The 20,870-nt window shown below is 39.1% G+C and overlaps 2 protein-coding genes across 2 annotated transcripts in view; one reads left to right on the forward strand and one right to left on the reverse strand.

Annotated features, from left to right (window-relative positions):
• The window catches only part of GTF2F2 (general transcription factor IIF subunit 2), a 2,274,453-nt gene that overhangs the window by 864,338 nt on the left and 1,389,245 nt on the right, over positions 1 to 20,870 (forward strand). The gene's annotated exons all lie outside the window — the stretch shown is intronic.
• KCTD4 (potassium channel tetramerization domain containing 4) lies at positions 18,449 to 20,698 on the reverse strand. The gene has a single exon (XM_044071712.1). It carries the CDS (start codon positions 20,573 to 20,575, stop codon positions 19,805 to 19,807), a length of 771 nt encoding a protein of 256 aa, XP_043927647.1. The 5' UTR covers positions 20,576 to 20,698; the 3' UTR covers positions 18,449 to 19,804.

Here is a 20,870-nt window from a genome sequence, read left to right on the forward strand (position 1 = left end):
GTCTGCCAAGCTTTTTGTCCTTGCGAACCTACATAGTCATCCCTCCTCATCTGTTTACCTAGAAAACCAATGTCTTGAGCTGTTGGCTGAAGGTGCAGTGGCGGAGTCCTCCTGTCTCAAGGGTCTTCCTGTCTGCCAAGAAAAAGGCTAAGAAAATTAGACCTGATATGGCTGCTGTCCAGCCTCCCCAGACATCTCTCTCCAGGCTAGTGAAAGCCTGGAAGATTGTCTTGTAGTTAGATTTCTCTACTGTGACCTTTTTCAGAGGCTGGCATGGATCCTACTCCTCGCCTATTCTCAGGGACTTTAGAAACATCCGCTGTAGATATTGAAATGGAAATTCTGCTGATTATATCTGAGGGACCAAGGGGGATTCTACAGATTTTAGTGAGGGAGGAGATCCCTACTACACGAGTGTTGCTAAGGGTCTGACCTTCCTAGGGTGTTATGTGTGGATATCCCCCCAGAAAAAGAAACAAACCCAAGCATACTCACGCTGCAGTTAAGGATCCCCAATGCAAATGACAGGATTTTATTTATGGGTTGTTTGATGCTTTAATGGTTTTAAAGCCCCCTTAGGGGGGGTGCCTGTGCCTACCCTTCCCTGGTCTTCCAACCCTCTTAAAATGCCTAGGGAACTGGATTCCTCTGATGAGGATCAGGACTCTCGAGAAGAATCTTTAGCTTTTTCTTCCCAAATCCCTTCCCCCTTGAATTATGGTTCAGGATTCAGGAGGAAAAGGATTCTCTTACTCCAGGTTGTTCTTTGGAGGAGCTTTCTTTTGGGGACACTGTTACCCATATGATGGAATTCTTTAAGTGGGATTGCTCTCAAGTTTCTGACATCTTGAAGAAATATATTATGAGTTCCTTCAAATAGAGCCTCCCAAACCTTTAACTGTTCCCCCTATTCCAGCTGTTGTCCTGGATACTTTTTCAGCCCCCAGCTGCCAGGAAACCTGACAGATTTTACAGGGTGCCTGATGAATGTAAATTATTGTATAAATCCCCTTCTGCTGATCCTTCTGTAAAATCTGTCTCTTTGTACAAGCCATCCAAACTGCTTCCCTAAGACAAAGGGTAGTAGGGCCATGGAAAGGCTAAGCAAGAAGGTTTATAGAGCAACCACTTTATCCTGTAGGGCTATTAACTACCAGACTCATATGACTAGGTATGCTTTAGCTGTCCTTTCTCAGGTTTCTCTGGTAATCTCTGATCTCCCTGACTCCGAGGGGAAGGCTTCTGCCCATTCCTTGTCGGGTTTCTCCTCTTAAGTTGCCCACTGTTCTATTAAATGTAGTTACAGTGCTGCTGATGCTCCCTCCAGAGATGATTTATTTGGTTCTGTCATGAGGCATTACTTATGGCTTTGCCTTCAGACTTTGCCTGATGACATTAAGGCCAAGTTGTTGGATGCTCCTTTGGATAATAAATCAAGCTGTGTGTACGTGATCCAGTGATACAAATGTGCAAAAAAGTCAAAAAAATTATATATGTACAGCAGAAAATGTAAAAAAAAAAAAAAAAAAAAAAAAAAAAAAAGAGAACTTCCTTGAATGAATTCTGTAGTATCAAATGTTCAGAACAGCTTTTACAGTGTCATACGCTGGAGCAAACAGGCACCACTCTCTGACTTCCTTATTAAAAGACAGCAGCTGAGCACATCTGATCTCAGTTTATAGCACTTAGAAAAAAATGCAACTAGTAGAAAAACAAAATGTCAAACTGAACAAGTATTGCTAGGCTGGTCAGAAGTAGTGGTGAGAAATGTACCCTCACTACACAAACTACTACTCTTCAAGATGGCCTCCACACAGGCCCAAACAAAGCTAGGTGTAACCATTGCAAACAGTGATTTAAGTGCAAAAGAAAATGCAGTCAAAACTACAGAAAGTCCGCAACATTAGAAAAACAAATTCAAGTGCAGTTGAATAATGTAAACTTCCACAAACCAAGCATTCAGAACAACGTTTACAGTGTTTCATGCTGAATTAAACAAGCAGCTGATCTCAGTATGTAGCAAACAAAACAATGGGAGACCAATTAGTGTTAGGTGACCCAGAAATGTCAACAGTCAATGCACTCTCACTACACAAACTCTCATCTCTCATTTAAAATACCACTGACTGCATACTATACAGAATAGAATTGCTTCTCAGTTTTAATGCAGTTTTTATCAAAACCTTTTTATATAAATAGTAATAAGAGCAAACTCTAGAGTTACTACTTGTAAGACTTTACTAAGTTTGATATTGGCAGCCAAAAAAGCAGTTACTAAAAAATGGAAATCAAAATCTAAAAAAACTATAATTGAAGTACTATTGTAAAATAGCTAAAAGAAATGGATGTGTAATCTTCAGAAAAGGGGAAGAGCAAATTACAAAGTAAATGGAATTTGTAGGAGCATTACATGTAGCATAATGCTCAGGAAGAGGTGGAGTGAAGTTTAAGGGAAGGAAGAAATTGAGCAATTTATATAATGTTTGATTGCATGATAACTGTTAAAAAGAGCATGGGTATAATGTTTGAAAATAATGAAAAATGTTATTGTAGTTTTTTTTCTATTGATACATGTGTACCTATGCCATTGTTTAAAATGTGAAGATTTAGTAAAGGTGTTTTAAAAAAATCTAAACAGTTAATTCTTCAGCCCACTCAGTTTCCTTCTAAATATTAGTGACATACAGTGGGGTTTATACTTTACAGTTCTCCTACCAATTTAACACAGTTAATAAATGTCAGTCCTTTTCAATTGCTAGTTCTTGTATAACCACTTTTCATATGTCACAGATGATATCAAATGGGATTGATGCTTTACAATTCCCCACCTATTCTCTAATTTCATGTTGTTCCTGGCCTTCCTAATCATTTTGGTTTTCCAATACCATTCTCTGGTTAAGGTCCCAAGTGTTCTTTCTGCTGGTATAATTGTATGCATACTAATGTAGGTTTCTGCTGCTTTCTGATAGCCAGATTTGGAGTATACACATGATGCACTCTCTCAACTGTCAAATACTTCTGTGCAACAACTTCCCAGTTGCTTATTTATACTTTCATATGTCTGTCTTCTAACTAATATTTATAGAAATTGTTCTTGATGAGCTTCATATTCAGCCAGTCTTCTTCATTTCAGTATCTAACTTCTGCAGTTTTATCAGCTCATCTGAATAGTTACTTAATGCTGCTTCTGTTTTTTTTTCAGCCTTTTGTTTAACTATGTATTCCTCTAGTGACATGACTATTTTTAGCATCTCTAGTACATTTAATTTATTTGTTCTTTGTTATTGGAAGCCATATCCTGTATTAAAACTGAAACTTTGTTGAAGAGCAAGGTTCTTCCCAGTCGGAGCTTTTTTTTTCCCTCCATTTTTATTTTCAAGTTGATTTTCACTTTTCTCCAAATTTCTTCTTTTCTGACATCCAGGCAATGTAATTGTTAGTCATTAACTAAGTTTTACGTAAACTGATACAATTGACTTTTTTATAACAGTTTTCCAATCTTCAAACTGGGAGAGCTGTAATAAACCTGTTGCCCAGACTGCAGCCGCTTTGGAAGCCTCCGGTGTTCATAAGCATTCTTATGGTACAGGATGCAAGACTGCACATGAGGAAGGTACAACTTTGTCTTGGGAAATGTTCAGGATCAGGAGTCAGAGCCAGTTAACATAACCTTCTGTCTTATTTCTTCCTCACTCAATGAAATTCGGTGAGGGTTGGTTACTCCTCAGGACAGTTAGCAAAGAACAGCAGAATCACTTTCACCACATGTTCTAACAGCTAATATGTCTGATGTTGGATAAAAGTAATCTACCGTCTTAGTGTAGGTTATGTAGTCTCCAGGGCAATTGGAACATCACATGAGTGTGAAGGAGTGGGCAGCAGCAGCTTTGATTAAAGTGCTTCAGAGCACGGTGCAAGGGTTCTCATGTTAGTGTCACATACTGTTGTATGGTATGTAAATAAGCATGATAACACTAGATATTACCACATGTGTAGCACGGGGATTCATGCTGACTCATTGAAGGTAATTTGTGTGACTCCCATATCTCAAAAAAAGGCTTCTTTAAGCATCTCCAAGTAAGAAGTTCTGGCTTTCACCAGGAAACAGTGGATTGCTCTCTGCAGGTAAGGGACATTTTGCTGGTTATGTAACCTATCCCTTATCAGAACAATAGGAGGGGTGGGGCAAACAGGGCACATGCCAAAGGTGCAGACTTGCAGGGGTATCAGAACTTTAAGGAAAAAAAGTTGTTGACTGCTTACAAGCTGTCATTAAGTAATTACAATTGTGTTTAAATAATCTTTGACAGTTTACAAACTGTTTTCAGGTAGAACAGTTTGTGGACAGTTTAATCCCTGTGTAAGTGAATACTTGGGGACTGCTTGTAAACTATTTCTTAAAATGACAAGTTTTTTTTAGAAATTACAGTAGTAAGCATACTTTTTATAAGGTTATAAAAAGCAAAATTATTAATGTAGCATTCTGATAAGCCATTGCTACCTCAAACAAAAGTACAGCAGTTCACAAATAGGCATTAAGCAATTGAGGGCAGATGGGTGTGTTGCTCAGGGCTCAGAATTACCTTGCTTTACTACACCACCTCACATGGAAGAATTTAAGTATGTTGAGATCTTTTTCAAGAGGGATGGTAGACGAAGTGAGGACTTTGCTCAGGCAGAGATTAGTTACAGTGTAGACATTGTCTAGAAGTGCATCATTTAATAGAGTGATGAGCCATAAGGTGAGGCTTTTAGTTCACAGGTCAGTCTGTGTTAACCCACTTAGCAGTTGTCAAAAGATTTGGGTAGTGACTGGAGAGATGAGACTGCAGAAGCAATCAGCAAAAACTTTTTTTTTTCTTTTTTTTTGCTGGGTTGCAGTGACCAATGTCTGATAGAGTGAATGTGCTTGAGTCATAGCTTCTTCACATTGTGAGGAAGCAACCGAAGTGGCTTGAAAAGTTAGTAGGGATGTTTTGAGTTGCCTTCTTCTGAGATATGTATAAGGCATGATCTTCTGACTAGAGACCCCAGAGCAGATGTAGAACATGCTGGAGAGGTTATCTGTTTTGCATGAGAGTACTTGGGAGTTCCACAGGAACTAGAAGCATGTGCTGCCTTTCTCCGTTTGCAGCTACTGTGATCCTCAACAGGACCGAAATATTAGAAGATGGATGGGAGTTTGTATTTCCTTTTATTTTGATTTGGTGAAACCTATTTGTGGTCTGTTTAAGGCCTGTTCCACTAGATGTGCATCTGTGTTTGCAACTTTTTTAAGAGACTGTTGGCTGGAGAAATTTGCAAGGTAATTGCTTGGTCTTCAGTCTGTATGTTTTATAGGTATTACAAGCTGCATTGCCTTTCTAAGGCTGCTGAAGACTTTGCTCAGACAGTCTTTCTTAGTGTGTCAAAGGTACCTCCTGCTCTAATGAGAGGAGAAATGCAATACCCTCTGTAGCATAGTTATTCAGCCTCATTGCTGTCTATCCAGAGTATTGGGACATCTGTTTCTCATTCTGCTTTTTTTTGTTCTGTTTGGTTGTTACAGTCTTCATGTTGTGTTGAGGGATGTTTGGTTGACTGGTGGATAGGTTATAGACTTGCGATGTCGTGCTATCTTGTCAGACAGCCTACCCTTCCACAGTCAACAACAGAAGGTGACGGTAATGGAGGTTTGTATTTTGTTGGTGATGTAACATAGACTGTTAATTGTCAGTCTTGGGGGAGCTGATTTTAAGTCTCCATGGCCCCCAGTGGAGTTGCTGCAGTGGTGGATTCTGACTTGTGTGGCACACTACTAAGACTAAGAAGGCTGTGGTGATTTATTTCATGGTTCTGACTGGCAGGTATAAGAACTTTCTCTAGGATACCCACTCTGAGATCTTACAGCTGATTTGGCTGTAAGCTTGAAGATGGCTATGGGACTCTGCATCCACAGAGTATGGAATGGAAAAGAGCACCCTACCATTGCTGAACAGATTTGGTGCCTGATAAGTGCCACCTGCAAGTGTAACTGCCCAAATGTGAGGACTTGGAGAGGGAGTCAAGAGTGAAGTCTTTTAGCCACCTCTTATTGCTGTACCATATTAAAAAATGTAGAGTGAAGGATCTCTGTAAGTTTGGATAACAGTGCTTCCAGGACAATTGACTACCCATCCAACAATTTGCCATCCTGCTTCTTGGATCCCACTTCTACGACCTTCTCAAAGAACACTTCTGTACTTCCCTTGTCTTCAACCTCTTCAGATGTTTCTCCCAGTTACAATCTAATAAGTCCTAGCCACTCTGGTCCACTTTTTCAATATCTCAGAACCATACTTTATTGAGCTAACCATGCATGTTCCATCCTAGTCCCCAAACTTTGAGAAACCCTCCTTACTAATCTTAAAGACCTCACATTGTACCCATCATTTCCTGCTCAGCTTAAAGATCATCTCAAGCCAGTCATTTTGCAAATGCTTTCCTTCTGGACACACCACCTAATCTCCCTATTGTCCTCTTCACCAGCCACCTTTGCCTTCCTCACATTATTCCTCTACACTAATATGCTACATCACATCCACATTGTATATATTGTATGTAGTTAATTTCTGTGTACCCTTACCCTACTTTTGCTGTTTTTTACATTGTGCTGTACCCTTCACTATTTCGTTGTCGTCATCTTCTTCTCAGCTTACTTTAACTATCTGTTCCTATTGTCCCCTGTACTGCATACTTTAGCAATTTGTTTATAACAGTAATATGTTCTTTTTTCACGCAACCTTTAATTGTATTAATATTACTTCTTGTAAACTTGCTTGTCTATTGTCATTTGTATTTGTTCAGGTTGAGACTGAAATAAGTCCATTTGGACCAGTGCTCTACCTGGGTTACCAAACTAAATAAATTAATAAGTAAATAAGAGTCAGTCGTTGGTTTACCCAGTTAATAAAAAAGGGCATCCTTTATTGATTAACCAGGTTCAATTCTTTTTAAAGGTTACAAAAATGATGCCCCGTCTAATCAGTGTAGTCTTATTTTGAAGTATAATTTCTTTAGCAGATTTAGGGAATGTAAATATATATCTTGGCCTTTTTGAAAACTGATGTATTTCAGAGGGCTTGTATTGCTCTATGTAGCTTTGTAATTGACCCACTTTTTGCAGCAGCCTTTTTTTGTATCATGTAATGTACACACAAGTACCTTCTATATTTAAACGTACATTTAACTAAACACAATATTGTATGTATCGTTTTACTGTATTTCTATTTCTTGCTCAGAAGCATCTTAAGGGTGGGAGGATACTCCAGCAAAACATGAAAGCATTACAGGTTTGATAAGAAAAAAATCCATTCTTAGCAGTTTGTCTGAATTAGATTACTTTTAAAGGCTGGGATGGACCAGCAAAAATGCACACAAGTGTAAATAAATTAAAAGGATATTAATTTGCTGTGTGGATTCTTAGAAGACATGTTAAATGCCCCAGTTCTTTAATTTAATGTGTCTTTATGCAGTCCAGAAAAGTGTTCTGTGTTACATTGGATGGTGCAGTGGTTGTGTTGTCGCCTCACAGCAAGAGGATTGCCCATTCAATTTTCAGTTGGGGTGCCTTCTGTGCGGAGTCTGCATGTCCTCCCTGCGCCTGTGTGGGTTTCCTCTGGATGCTCCGGTTTCCTCCCATGTTACAAAGACATGCATTTGGAGCGTTTCTCCCTGGGCCTCCACTGAAAATTGGCTTTGTTCCAAGTTGGACTTTCCCAGTAAACAAATAATAAATAAATAAAAATAAATAAATAAATACATCACTGCTTCTTGAGCTTTAGCCACAAAATCAGTTTGTGCTTTTAAAACCCATTGCCTTAGATCCTCAGTGTTACTAAAGATGAAAGTCCTAAATGACTAGGCAATATGAAATGTCAAGTGTATTAAGAATTGAAATGCGGGAGTAGGTTCCTAGAAATGTTTATTGAATGTGCTATTTTTTTTTTTTTTTTTTTGGTGTGGGACGTGATGTTTTTTGTGGAGATTCCGTGGGCATCTTTTTACCTGTGGTGTCAGTCATCATAATCACTCTCCAGGCCATTTGGCCCCTTTATTCCCCATCACATCAAGCAAGGGTTAAGCTGGAAGGGCCATCATTCAAATAGTTGTCAGTGCAAGTTTTTTTTTTTTTCCTGTTTTATGCCTTAATCCCCAGCGCACACCTGGAGAAGATCTGGGGAAGGGTGTGCATGTGACTGATGGCAGAGAATGTTCCCTCACTTTGGCAAGGGCCCCCCCCATCCAAGCAGCTGCGTCCCTCTTCCCAAAGTTCAAGCAGGCACACCACATACACCTCCCCCATCCCCTGGGCAGAGGCAACTGGGCCATGCTTCTTCACTTCTCCTCCTCTGCCTGGCTTCTCTACTGCTGAGGGCAGTAATCAAACCTCAGTCATTTGGTTCACAGTAATGTCTCCTGCCCTCAGTACCACATTGCAAGGCCTGATTTAGATAATTGCTTGATTTGTGTTTTACACATTTTCACTGAAGTATTAATATAAAGTATTTTTCCAGTTTTGTTTTGATTGATTGGATACAGTTTTATGGTCTTCATGTTTATCTTCTAAGAAATGACCTAAAGGTCTGGAAAACACTTGAAGACCCAAGGCCTTTTCCCTTCCAAAATCTTTTCTTATCTGTCAAGTGACAAGCTATATCAGGAAAAAAGTACCATTCCAGTGTTCTGTACCCAATCTTCCTACCATCTGAAAAGAACTTGTTTCTAATTTCCACAGTCAGTGCAGCTTTCAGTACTTTTCTTTACTGTTTACTCTGCCCTTGCTTCCAGGTGGCACAATTACCACAGATGGAGTCAGTTTTTTTTAAACAGTCTATCTATATATCAGCAATGTCACAAACCTGTCCTTAATCAACCACTTCATCCTCCCTGACTCATGTCTTATCAATTCATAGCAGCTCACAATCCTTAGTATAAGCAGCTCATGGAAGTTTACAGAGAGATGGCAAAGGTGTCCCAGTACTGTGTCATTCTGATAGCTGTGGAGGGCTTTTTTGAATGCCCTACTCAATTTCTTAATCAATTTCCAATGTGCATTATATATTGCACACTTCTCCTGACTAGAATTTCTGTTCTCCACTAGTGACTGCTAATCCTTTGCTGTAAACCTTACCCTCTACATTCTTGGATAAGTGAGCTGCCAAGAATGTTTTTCACTTAACCCCCCACCCCACCCCCATCTTCTCTGAATCAGGTGTACCAAGAGAATCTGCGTCACCTGGGTGTAATCAGTGCTTCATGCACCTCTGATGGAGTCCATTTCTGATACCAAAACTACTTTAAACCAGCACCATAGAAACCTGGTACATCCCAGCCCTATGAACTCTTTAGCAGTCCATTCAATTTTTAGTGGCCCACAAGCCATTCTCCAGCATTTCAAAGTATTGGATTATTACAGCCTTTTAAACAGTTTGAACACTCAAATTCTAGTGTGTTTACATATTTTTCCCCCTGCACAATAATTTGCTTTCACTGTACTCTGTGTATGCCTTGTGCCAGCATGTTGACTTTTTCTGCCTGTGTGCCATATCTGAAATTGGTGTTTGCCACTCAACTGCCACACAGTAAAGTTTTTATAAACCAGCTAGTGCCAGAGAGCCGTGCATTCACTCTGCAGAGTGACATTTATCATACCAGAATTGTTCATTTAAGATCAGTTACAGCTGTGGACTTACCTTCCGTATCACAGTACACTTTGAATTGTTCTTTGCACAAAGTAAAGAGATGGAATATTTTTTTACGGTACTCACACCAGCTGCAGACTGTGGTGATGTAACTGCTTACAACATCTGCTGACTTGACAGCGAGACAAATAAGCTGGATCTTTAGCAAGAAAAACTGTTGAGTATAGCTGATATGAGCTCTTTGTATCTGTTTTAGGAATGTATTGCTCTCAACAACATTAGAAATCAGTGCATTCTGTGCATTCAGATGTGGGTATAGTAATTTGAAGCATGTTTGATCAAAACATTTTTAATGAAGATGAATAGACTGAATGGTAAGAGAGGGAAAAAAATTTACTTTGGCAGAGGGCAACACACCCTAACTATAACATTCAGCTACAAGATAAGCTTGCCTCAGAGTAAGCTGGAATTTTTTCTGTTATGGCAGCCCATTTGCTCTGTTCATATTGGTCAGACAAGCTGCTCTTCAAATAACTTTATATCAGGTTTGGAATGGTTTCCATTACTTATACTTTCTCCACCACCATTGTTCTGTCTCATTTGGTTGAAGTTGCTGCAGTTCAGTAAGACTGGTGTTCAGTGAATTAGAAATGAAACATGTCAGACACTTCAAGTTTATTAGGTTAGTCCTGTGTTTGCTGAATTATCTTTCTTATAATAAAAGTTGGCAACTCTTTATGTGGAAGGAGGTGAGAACTCGCAAGACAGTGTATGTGGAGCTGAATTTTTGCATGTCAAGGTCTATCTTTTGATAGTTAACTGGACATATTGATCCTTACTTAACTGTTTAAGTCTAAAATACAGCATCTGCATAATTGTATTGAATACATTTGAAGCAGGTTGACAGAAAAGTAGGGGGTGCGAGAGGTTGCGTTTGCTGGCAGTAGTGATATTAAGAATGCAGCCATGAGCGATGCAAAGATGGTTTGGGCCCCTTATGACCAGTTTTAGAAAGCTGTTGCTAGGAGAAGTCAATAAATACATTGTTTGATAAAATGTCACTAATGCAGAAAGTATAATCCTTGAAGAAAGCTGCAGTAGGTTGCTGTTTTACACAAAGGTGTAATGTGTAGAGGGAGGGGGCGCCCTTAGATACTGAAACCTGTCATATAATAGAAGGCTGCAGATGGACGCCTTAGTGGTCAGTTGCAGTTAGTAATGGTAGCAACTGAGCCGATGCATAGGCCAATTAGCAAAGTGTTAGAAACTGTTAATACTCCACTGTAAAAGCTGATCTTGAGGCAGAAATGAGTCACTGGTTAGTGAGAACAAGTGCAAGAGAAATGTGATGAATATTTTGAATGGCTGTTTGAAGATGAGTAAGAATTTTTGGTTCATACATTTGTTTTAACTAGCGCAGGAAAAGTGTTGCCTTTGCTGACATGTCTGCTTTATATTGATTATGTCAAAATTTGGTTTAGTGTTGAGAATGTGAGGTGGAGTGTGTTTCAGATTGCAGTTGTATGCATGAGCTTGTTTAAGACCACTAAAATGATTTCCCTTGTAAGAACAGCTGCGTGTGTTCACAGTTTGCTGTATCTATAATGCACTGGCTTGTTGAAGAGAACGAACTGCTAAGTACATCAGCTAAACATTCAGATTCTGAGGAATAAAGTATTACTGGAATAACACTGGTCAAATTGGTGGGTGGAAGGCTACAGAGAGTCAGCAGTGTATCATTTAAAAGGTTAGCACAGTTTAATCAAAGACAGTGTTTCACTGCATTTGCAGTGCTGCCATGGGGAGGACAGGTGACCTCACTAGCAAAGCACAGTTTTGTGATGAGGCTGATGTCAAACCCCTTTATCGTTTGCGGTTTGTCACCATTACTGGAGTGTCATCACTTTGTGAAAAATTACTGCACTGGCTGTGAATGACTAATCACAGTATTTCTAAGTTGTGGTTGTGAATGACTGTTATTGATGGTACTTTTGGATCACAAACCATTTTGCAGCTAGTGCATGCTGTTCTATAATTCTGTGCTACATTGTAAATTGTGTGTATATCTGTATAATATGGTGTTTTCCTCCACAGTGACTCCCTCTGAAGGAGGATATAGCAGTGTGTTAAAAAATGCTAGCACTGCAAACTGGGTGAGGAATTGTTCTGTACCTATTCAGTATCATTGCCTGTCTTAAGAAATTGAAATTCTGGCACAGGGCAGTATTTTCTTTCTCACAAGATGCATTGAATTTGGCATATTTGTTTTATTTGAAGACATAGTGTTTCCGTCATTCTAAGATGGACGGAGTTTGGCAAAGTCTGTTGCAGTTTTAATAAGTGATAGTATATAGACAGAACTTTTTTTGAAAGCGTGTGCTTTTTTACTTTGAAAGCGTGTGCTTTTTTACTTTGAAAGCTCCAAAAATGTCTTGTTCCAACTCAGTTTATAGGACTGTAACAAAGTCAGTGACACACTCCATCTAATCAACTCTGGAAGCCTGCTACTTTATCACTCCCGTACCACCTAGATATATGGACTTATTTCTCAGTAGATTTCAGTATCTTTGCAAGTAGCTTCCCAGAGTGTTTGCTATCTTCACATGACCTTAGGATAATTTTCATGTGATTCATACCTCTCAACTTTCCTGCTTTTGGCTAAGAATTTGTTCTGTTCCTCCTTATACTTCCTAAAAGTGTTCATTTTTGGAGAGAAGGTTTTGGATTGTACATATAATAATGACAATTTGAGGTATAGCCTTATTTTACTTCAGAGAAATGCATGTTAATTCACATTCACTTATTCTGTTAACTACTTAGGTTAATAGTATTACTGTTTTAAAAAGTGTTTGTGTTTATTTCTAGATTTGTCCTGATTGTGGAGGTAGGAAATTAAGTGCTTTGATGTGATTGTCGTCTCCCCCCCCAACAAAATTCATGTGTGCCTGCATACACACACCTCCTGTTAATCCTACTGATTCTTTTGGTCGTTTCCCAAAACATGTTAATCTTGCAGATGAAAACCTTGCATTAGGACACAGAGGAGGAAAACTAATTGACGTAAGATATTCCAGCAAGTTAAGGCAACTAAAGTAAAAGTATTAAAGGCAAAGCAGAGACATAACTTGGGAGATTAGAAGGGAACAGCTGCTATTGACTTAAGCTGTTAGGGGCCATGATTGGCAAGTGCTGTTGGTGAGGGAGTGCAAACACAAAATTCATTTATGAAGGCGGAAGAACATCAAACTGCATTTGTAGGTATATCTAAACTGCTGTATGTGTGGTAATTTTACTGTAGTAAGCTGTTTGTTACAGTTTCAGAGAAGAACTGTTTTTGGTCTTTAACTTTGAAAAGACAATTTTTTGCTTAAAGTTGAGAGTGTGCACCAGTTTTGGGAACTAAAAAGAGTGTGCCAGATGAGCTCAGTATGATTAAAAGTTTGAAATGATGGGAGTGTTGCATAGCAGTGGTTATAAAGCAGAAGTCTTTCAGGAAACACATTAGATATTACTAGGTCCCTGCTTCAAATTTTACTCGGCCCAAGGTAGAATTGACCATTTTATTGGGGGGGGGGGGGTCCTATGTAGAAGGTACATGGTACTTCTGTTTCAGAGGTTGTATAGAGTAAGGAACAGCTATTTTTTTTAAGGTGATCAAACATCACTGACTAAACTAAATGCCAAAAAATGCATTACTTTACCCTTTTTTTAAGTCATATGTACCCCCAGGGAAATACCACACCAACAATATGCCCCCAAGAGTTGACCCAGTTTGGGAACTTATGTGGACAGTGACCTAACTTTTGACCAACATGCATTCATTGTTGTAAGAAAGACATTCTATATTGCATAGCTTTATAAACAAAAGGGATTGTTTCTAGATCTAAGGATGTCATTGTCCCCCTTTATTCAGCCCTCATGAAGCCAGTGATTGAATGTCATGTTCCCTTTGGCATGCATCTGTTCAGACACATGCAACAACTGGAACTCCCACAGAGATACCTTACTAAAAGGATACAAGGCCTAAACAACATGTCCTACATAGGATGACTCAAAGGCCTGTCACTGTACTCTGTATTTTAGACTGTTAAGAGGTGACCTGTGTCTGGCATACAGAACATTCTCCACCCCATTACTGATGGATTTTACTGTACATTAACAAGACAGATTGGCATCAGAAATGTTCCAAGGATCTTGAATGTCTTCTGCTACATCAACAGAACGGTTTGGAGGGACAAGTATCTTCTACGATATACTGCTGCTCTAGAACAGACTCCCCATCCACATCAAAGTTCATCTCTGTCCATATTCAAGTATGGCTTGGATCTATGGATAGGAAGCAGAAAGTTTACCCCATGACTGCTCCCTGTGCTACTAATGACAGAGTCAGCTGCTAAATGCCTTATTGCATGCATGGTTTCCCTCACATTTTCAGTGGTATAATCCCAGTTGTTCTCACTAGGGTTAACATATAATTATCCACAGTGGGATTTCTAAGGCCAATGCATAACCAAATGATAGAGGTTAATTTGGGCACAAAAGGGAAACTAAGTTTAAAATTATCCTCAAAGGCAGCTAGCCTAATACTTGCCTATGAACCTATGAGGAGAGGCTCAACTCTGCATCTTCACTTTTTCACAGTTGCTGTGCTGTCCTTGCACAGACTGGTTCTTCTTTGGAGGCATTGTAAAGCAAAAAGTATACTTTGCATTGGAGATCCGTATGAAACTGACATCATCCAACTTCTGACTGAGGTCTGCATTGTTTGGAGAGTAGATCAGTGACAGTAAAGAGAAAGAAAATGTAAGCTCTTACTTAATGCTGTTGTGGTTGAGGACAGGAGTCAAATGTTGGGGGAAGAGAAACAGAGAAGTGCTCATCTAATAATGTGGTTGAAAAGTAACTATTATATCTCCATGGTCACTGTGACAGTATTGCAGAGCATTCTGATGGATGTATTTCTCCATATATGCAGAACTGTCTGACTCAAAGTTCAGACAAGAGTATAGGAAGAATTGGAGGAATTGGGAAATAAGGCCTTTCACGGGTGGCTCACTTGACATTTTGGAGGTGCTGCCTATCAGTATACCTGTAGACTAAGATGCTACACACAGAGGTTTGATCAGCTGCTACTAATATCAGGGCTTTGGCTTCACTACACACGATCATCTTCATGGTGCATATAAACCTCGGTGTGGTGGTCACCATTTTCCATGAGGGGAACTAGGGTGTTTACATGTTATGCTTAAATGCATTAGTACTGCACTCTCCTAGTGATAAGACTGATATGAAAACAGAACAAACTTTCAGACAGAAAGACAGCTTTTTGATTTATACTGGGTACAACAAGGCCAATATAGACTGCAGATGGTTGTATACAACCCCCACCTCCACCTTAATCGGGAAGACTATAAAAAAAACAAAAAAAACAAATGGATGGCAAATAAAGCCTAGTGATGGCAGACTTTCATGTGGTAGATTGTGATTGACTCATTGATTGCAACTAGTGGTTATGTTCTGGAATTTATCTAGTATGTTCCGGAATGGGTAGATTAAGTAGGCCAAGCAATGTATTTTGCTACTGCAGTCTGTTTTTTTGCTTTTGTTGGCAGACTCACATTAATTGATTTGTGCACGTAAATCATAATAAAATAACAAGGCAGTAGTAGTTTTTAGCACCAATAATTAGCTTCTCACTAGACTGTTGTTGCAGTAACACCATTTCTCTTATTTCTGTGCTTTGTTGATGTCAGGCTTTGTTTTCTGGTTTCTGAATGTAATCATTTTATCTAATCCCGTCTTACCTGAGTTTACTTCAGCCTTCATCCTGTTTTATATATTTTTGTAGCACTTGGGTCATTTTTTTGACTTTGTGTTTGATTCTTACACCCTGCTTGCATTGTTGGCCTGCTTTCCCATGTATACCACTGGGATACTGCTGTGGGCACAGTTTCTGTGTTTGAAATGTGCTTACAGAACTGCCTTATGCATGTTTTTTATTTTCTCTTCCTTGGTATGATTTCTGCTTTGTTGCTTCTCAGAGGCACTTAACGGACAGCTCCATGCTTCACTGTACTTAACCTTATCATTTTCACAGCTTTATTTTCCCTATAATGAAAGCTAGGTATAGTTTAGTGTGAAGATTCCCCCTCTCCCTTTTAGTTTCATTTCTATTTTCTTCACCACAGATCCTGAAGGTCTCATCATCTTTATCTTTTCAGATTGTAGATCATTTCAGAAAAGAATTTCTCAACCTGCATCAGACAGGGAAGGATGCATCACTTTCTGTGGGTTTCAGCTTGGTCAGAAACTATGCTTTACTAGAGCAGTGAAATGCTACACACACAACAGCTGAAGTGAAAGTCTTACCACACAGTTAGTTGTTGGAGAAATCCTTGTAAAGAAGAGAAGTAAGTTGTACGGCAACAATACATAGTATACAGTTATTTTTGCCAAGTGAAGTTTCTACTTCTGGCCTTGTAACTGCAGAAATTTAAGGAAAGTGTGGCATACTACAGGTCGATTTCATGCCTTGCCACCTCTGGCTTGGGTCATCTGTCAGACAGTTGAAAGATTACAGCTGATGGACATGTCTAGCAACTCTGACACTTATTCAAGAGGTCTGAAACTTACCTAGGAATTACAGATGATCACTTGATTTATATGGGAAAAGATCAAAATGCACCCATAAAGGCCTTTTTAGCTGCTTTAATTAAGCACAAATCAGAGCAATTCAGTAAATAAAGAAATGCTGGCACTTAGTACTAAGCAGCTACTGACAAATAGCATAGTCATTGAAACTAAATGCAGAAACATACTGCCCCATTTATTGGCTCTAGGCAATATCATGTTATGAGTGCATTAACTGTATTGCAGGAATAAGATGCACTGAAACAAAATCAAGTCCGTATCACAGGTGTTTTGGAATATAAATTTAAAACCTGATAAGAAAGAGTGTCGAAGTATGATAAAAAAAATATGCACATGCACACACATGCATACATATATTTTTTCAGATTCTGGTTAGAGTTTTCCTTTAATTCATAAATGAGCTGCTACAGTCTAGTAGCCTTCTCTGCTTATGTGGGGTGGGGTAAGCAGTCTTTCAATAGCCGGTGGTTCTGAACTCTTGTCATTGACTCAGCAGGAAGAAAGTCACATAGCAGCTCATCTCTTAGCTAGTATGCTAGTTAATTTTTACTTCTGAAATGAAATTTGCTGTTTAAACCCAATTGTCCTTAGTCTGTGGGCACTCCTCACCAGGAGAATCCAGGGCCTCAAACATCTACCCTACACAGGCTAAAAGCCCTATCCCTCTAATCAGTTTCATACAGACTCCTCACAGGTGACCTCTGTCTGGCATACAAAGCAATCTCAGACCCCACCTTGGTGGGACTTCTGCATATCCGCAAGTCTGGCTGCACTCCAGTAACCTGTACGCGTGACCTCAACCTGGTCTGTGATATCAGTAGAACTTGTTGGCGGGACAGATTTGTGTTCAGAGACTCTCCCATCTGTGGAATAGACTCCCTCTCAACGTCAAGCAGAGTACCTCATTATCCCTTTTTAAGCGCAACCTGGATAACTGGATGGGAAAAAGAAAATACACCCCCCTGATTCCACCTATGTTCCTGCTGGACAGGGGTTTTGAGTGCTGACTTGTCTAAACATGGGCTAAACTCTTGGCTAGGCTTATAAAGGCCTCAAGGCATAGTTTGGCTTCTTAATATGCTGCTTATTGTTAGGTGTAAGTCTGATGTTAAGTCTATAAATCGTAAAATTAGCTTAAAGTGCAGTTATAAACGCATGGTGGTTCAGACTCAGACACTGGTTTAGTGGAAAGAGGACTGAGAATCTGTGGGATAGTTCTGTTGCCTGAGAAGTTACAGTAAGGGTTTGTATAGTTTGGGTTTACTTTGTGATGGAAACAAGGAGCAGTACCTGTCCTGCCTTTATGGCACTGGAAGATGTGTGGCATCACAAGGAACAGTGTACATGATTTAATGGTATTACTAAACTTAAATTTATTGCCACATGATTTTTCTCTCTGGTTGAAAAAGTTAAGTAGACACCAGCTGATGGAGCACAGTGCGTATGCATACTCTGTGTGTGACAAAAAATATGCTACACAAATAGGGGATGTTAGTGAAAGCCCCTAATTTCTGCAGCCTGCCATGTGTTCATGGTAGAGCAAGTCATGTAAGGCATTATAAAATTAAATTGAGGTTAATTCTTATAGGAAAAGGTGGGTGTTTGGTACGTATATGAGACTGTAAAAAATGTGCTGATAGTTTTATAAAATCAGAAATCTATCATGTATGTGTCTGTATAACTGCATGATGTTTCTTAAAATACCAACATTTTTGCTTTGGAGAGAGCTTGTAGCCCGTCATTGTCATCTGCTTTTTAAAGTCAGAGCAACTGTGTCAGTACAGTCTCATGACTGAAGGTCCCTTACAAGTAGGGACCATCTCTGTGTGATAAAACTTTCTGCTGATTGCTTAGGTGCATGTATAGTTCACCTGCAGGTGTTCTAGGCAAGTTTTTCACCTTTTACTAATTGTGTACTCTGAGTCCCTTTCCCATCCAAGGTTCGTGTCTTGTCCAGCAGAAGACAGGCATCTTTGATGTGGTGTAAGCCTGAAGAAATGGTTTGGTGATTAATTTAACATCTGCTTGAGGCTCTTGGAATGAAGTGAGCAAATGCAGAATCTGTGGAGATTTATAGAAATATTGTAGTTATAATATGATAAAACAGGTAAAACACTTAATATGCTGTAGTTTTTTATTAACTTAATATGTTAAATTTTCTCATTGATAAGCAGTGACAGAATGGAAAAGCCCATATGGAATTATATGGTCAGTAAGTTGATCAACTTTATTAATCTCCTGTCCATGTACATAATCTCTGAGATATGCTTCAGAGATTCAAAATGTGATTGGTAAAAGAATTCTAGAAAATGTATTATTCTCCTGAGGTAAAAACACTAACTGATTCTATTGTGTGTATCCCATATTTTGCATCAAGGCATCATTCTCTTGCTGTGTGAAATCCCTTGACTCAGTCCTTCAACAAGTTCTACTATTCTGATACAGAATGAGTTTGATAGCTTACGCCACTCTGCTTATTGCTTTGAAGGTAATGAGCTGAATTAATGCTCTGTAATCCTCAGTAAGTAGTTAGGGTAGCAGGGAGGAAAATGGGGTACTTTGTATTGCAGTGAGCAGGCAAACAGTCCCATATTGGCACAACCCCAAATCAGTTTAAGAAAGAACAGGTCTGTCAGCAGCTACAAAAGTAGTCTGGAAGTATCCAGGTACAGACAACTTCTTGACTTGTGAGGAAGTCATGACAAACACAAAGTCATACAGTTATACTGCAGATCGATAAAAATGTTATTTTACTGCTCACATTGCTAACAGTAACTTCACTCAGGACATTAAATTCTGTATTTTAATTTCGGAAATCATTTAAAAAAACTGCATGATGTGGTATGAAAAGTCAGCTTTTTTTTTAAACAAAGCTAAACCAGATACACAATAACAACAGAAATCGTTATACTGAATGCCAGGAATCTACTGTAATTTACTTTTCATTAATTGTATTTTAAGGTAAACATTTAGTGCACAACATAAATATTTCTTAACTATCCATTATCAATATTTAATGTGTGGTGGTACATGTTACCATTTGGCTGTTTTAATGCATTCTAAATCTAGTGAGATTTTTGTATTTCTTTCACTAAAATCAAATTAACTGTTACTTGCTTTGTCACCTTGGTAATAAAAGATGTTTTAATACTTTGGTCCACCGCATTCAACTGAATAATAAATCTAATCAAATTTTATGGCAGAAGTACTTTATGACAAAATAAATAAAACCCAGCGCAGCACATATGAGAAGCTGCCAAGATTCCGTGCCGTCAGTCTGAAGACACTGTGCAATGTGTTCAGCATACACAAGCTCCAAGCTCTCTGTTTTGCATAAACAGCTTAAGGACGCTTAGCTTTCCTAATGAAGTTGTACATAGCAGTTATTGGCAAAAAAATCACAACAGTAGGTTAGGTAAAGCAGCCTTTCAGGGGACGTTGTGTAGTTTCTTCCCAGGAGCTTGCGATAGCTGTTGCAGAAGTAGAATAAATTATTTCATAAAATGAAGAGCGTCAGAATGAACAATTGAACCCTTTGAGCAGTCAAGGTTGGTTAGAAGCCGAAACTTTAACTTAAAAGCCATCATAATGGCTTCAAACTTAAGTATCTCTAGAGTGCAAACAAAGGTGTTGTCTTCTTTGAGTACAAGCCTGGTGCCATTTTCTGACTTTATGAAGTATTTGAATTGAATTACGTTGCTAGACACAGAAAACTCCTCTGGGAACCCATCAAGTCTACTTTTTGATACCTGGACAATGCGGGATTTCATTTTGGTAATAAAGTCTGGAGAGTTGCAAAAGATCCGGAGGCCCTGAGAACGATCATGACTGTCTGTTATTTCCAGGTAAGTGATTTCAGATGGTTCTGCTTGTGTCTGCTGTGCCTTTTCTTGTTTAGCTTTTATAGCATCAGTTAATGCCTTAAGTTGATAAAATTCTGCCTCCTTTGCCAAGAGTTCACTTTCCTGAAACCCTTCTGGAAGCAGCAGTTCTCCATTTCTTAAGAAGTTGAGGACGTGCCTGAAAATCAGTCCATCTCTGTCAATGAAGTAATTCCCATCTATATCAAAGGGACATTGAATTTTACCATTCACCATTGCTTCGAGATAGGAGCCCACATACTTGGATAATGTTGTCTTTTGAGTGATGTACAGATATCCACCAACATTAAGGGTGATCAGTGGCATATTTCCAATCCTTTCCTGGCTATAGCTGTCAGGATTGCTACATGCAACTTCATTTATTCTGTCCTTTAGGCTCATCTTACAACCTATTCTGGGCTACAAGAGCACTGAGAAGAGGGAAGGATGGTTTTGGTGTTCGGCTGCATAAAAGGGCCAGCTGGCTGTGTGTCTCAGCAGTGAAATGCATATACTAGTTAAGTGCCAACAGATTTCTGCTGTAGGTGGCGCATCACCTATGTATGCAGTGAGATAACTGTGTAGTAGCTCAGCAGCTGAGAGAGAGAGAGAGAGAGTGAGAGAGACTAACCCTTTCAGAGCTGGGAAATCCTGCAGCAGATGTACCAGTGAACTCGTCAGACTACAGTTATTTAAT

Source organism: Protopterus annectens, chromosome 5.part0 (assembly GCF_019279795.1).
Source record: "Protopterus annectens isolate FY-2018-M chromosome 5.part0, PAN1.0, whole genome shotgun sequence".
In the NCBI taxonomy this organism is placed as follows: domain Eukaryota; kingdom Metazoa; phylum Chordata; order Ceratodontiformes; family Protopteridae; genus Protopterus; species Protopterus annectens.

Excerpts from the sequence above, each read along its gene's own strand:
- KCTD4 (XM_044071712.1), bottom strand. The coding sequence starts at position 20,575 with ATGAGCCTAAAGGACAGAATAAATGAAGTTGCATGTAGCAATCCTGAC.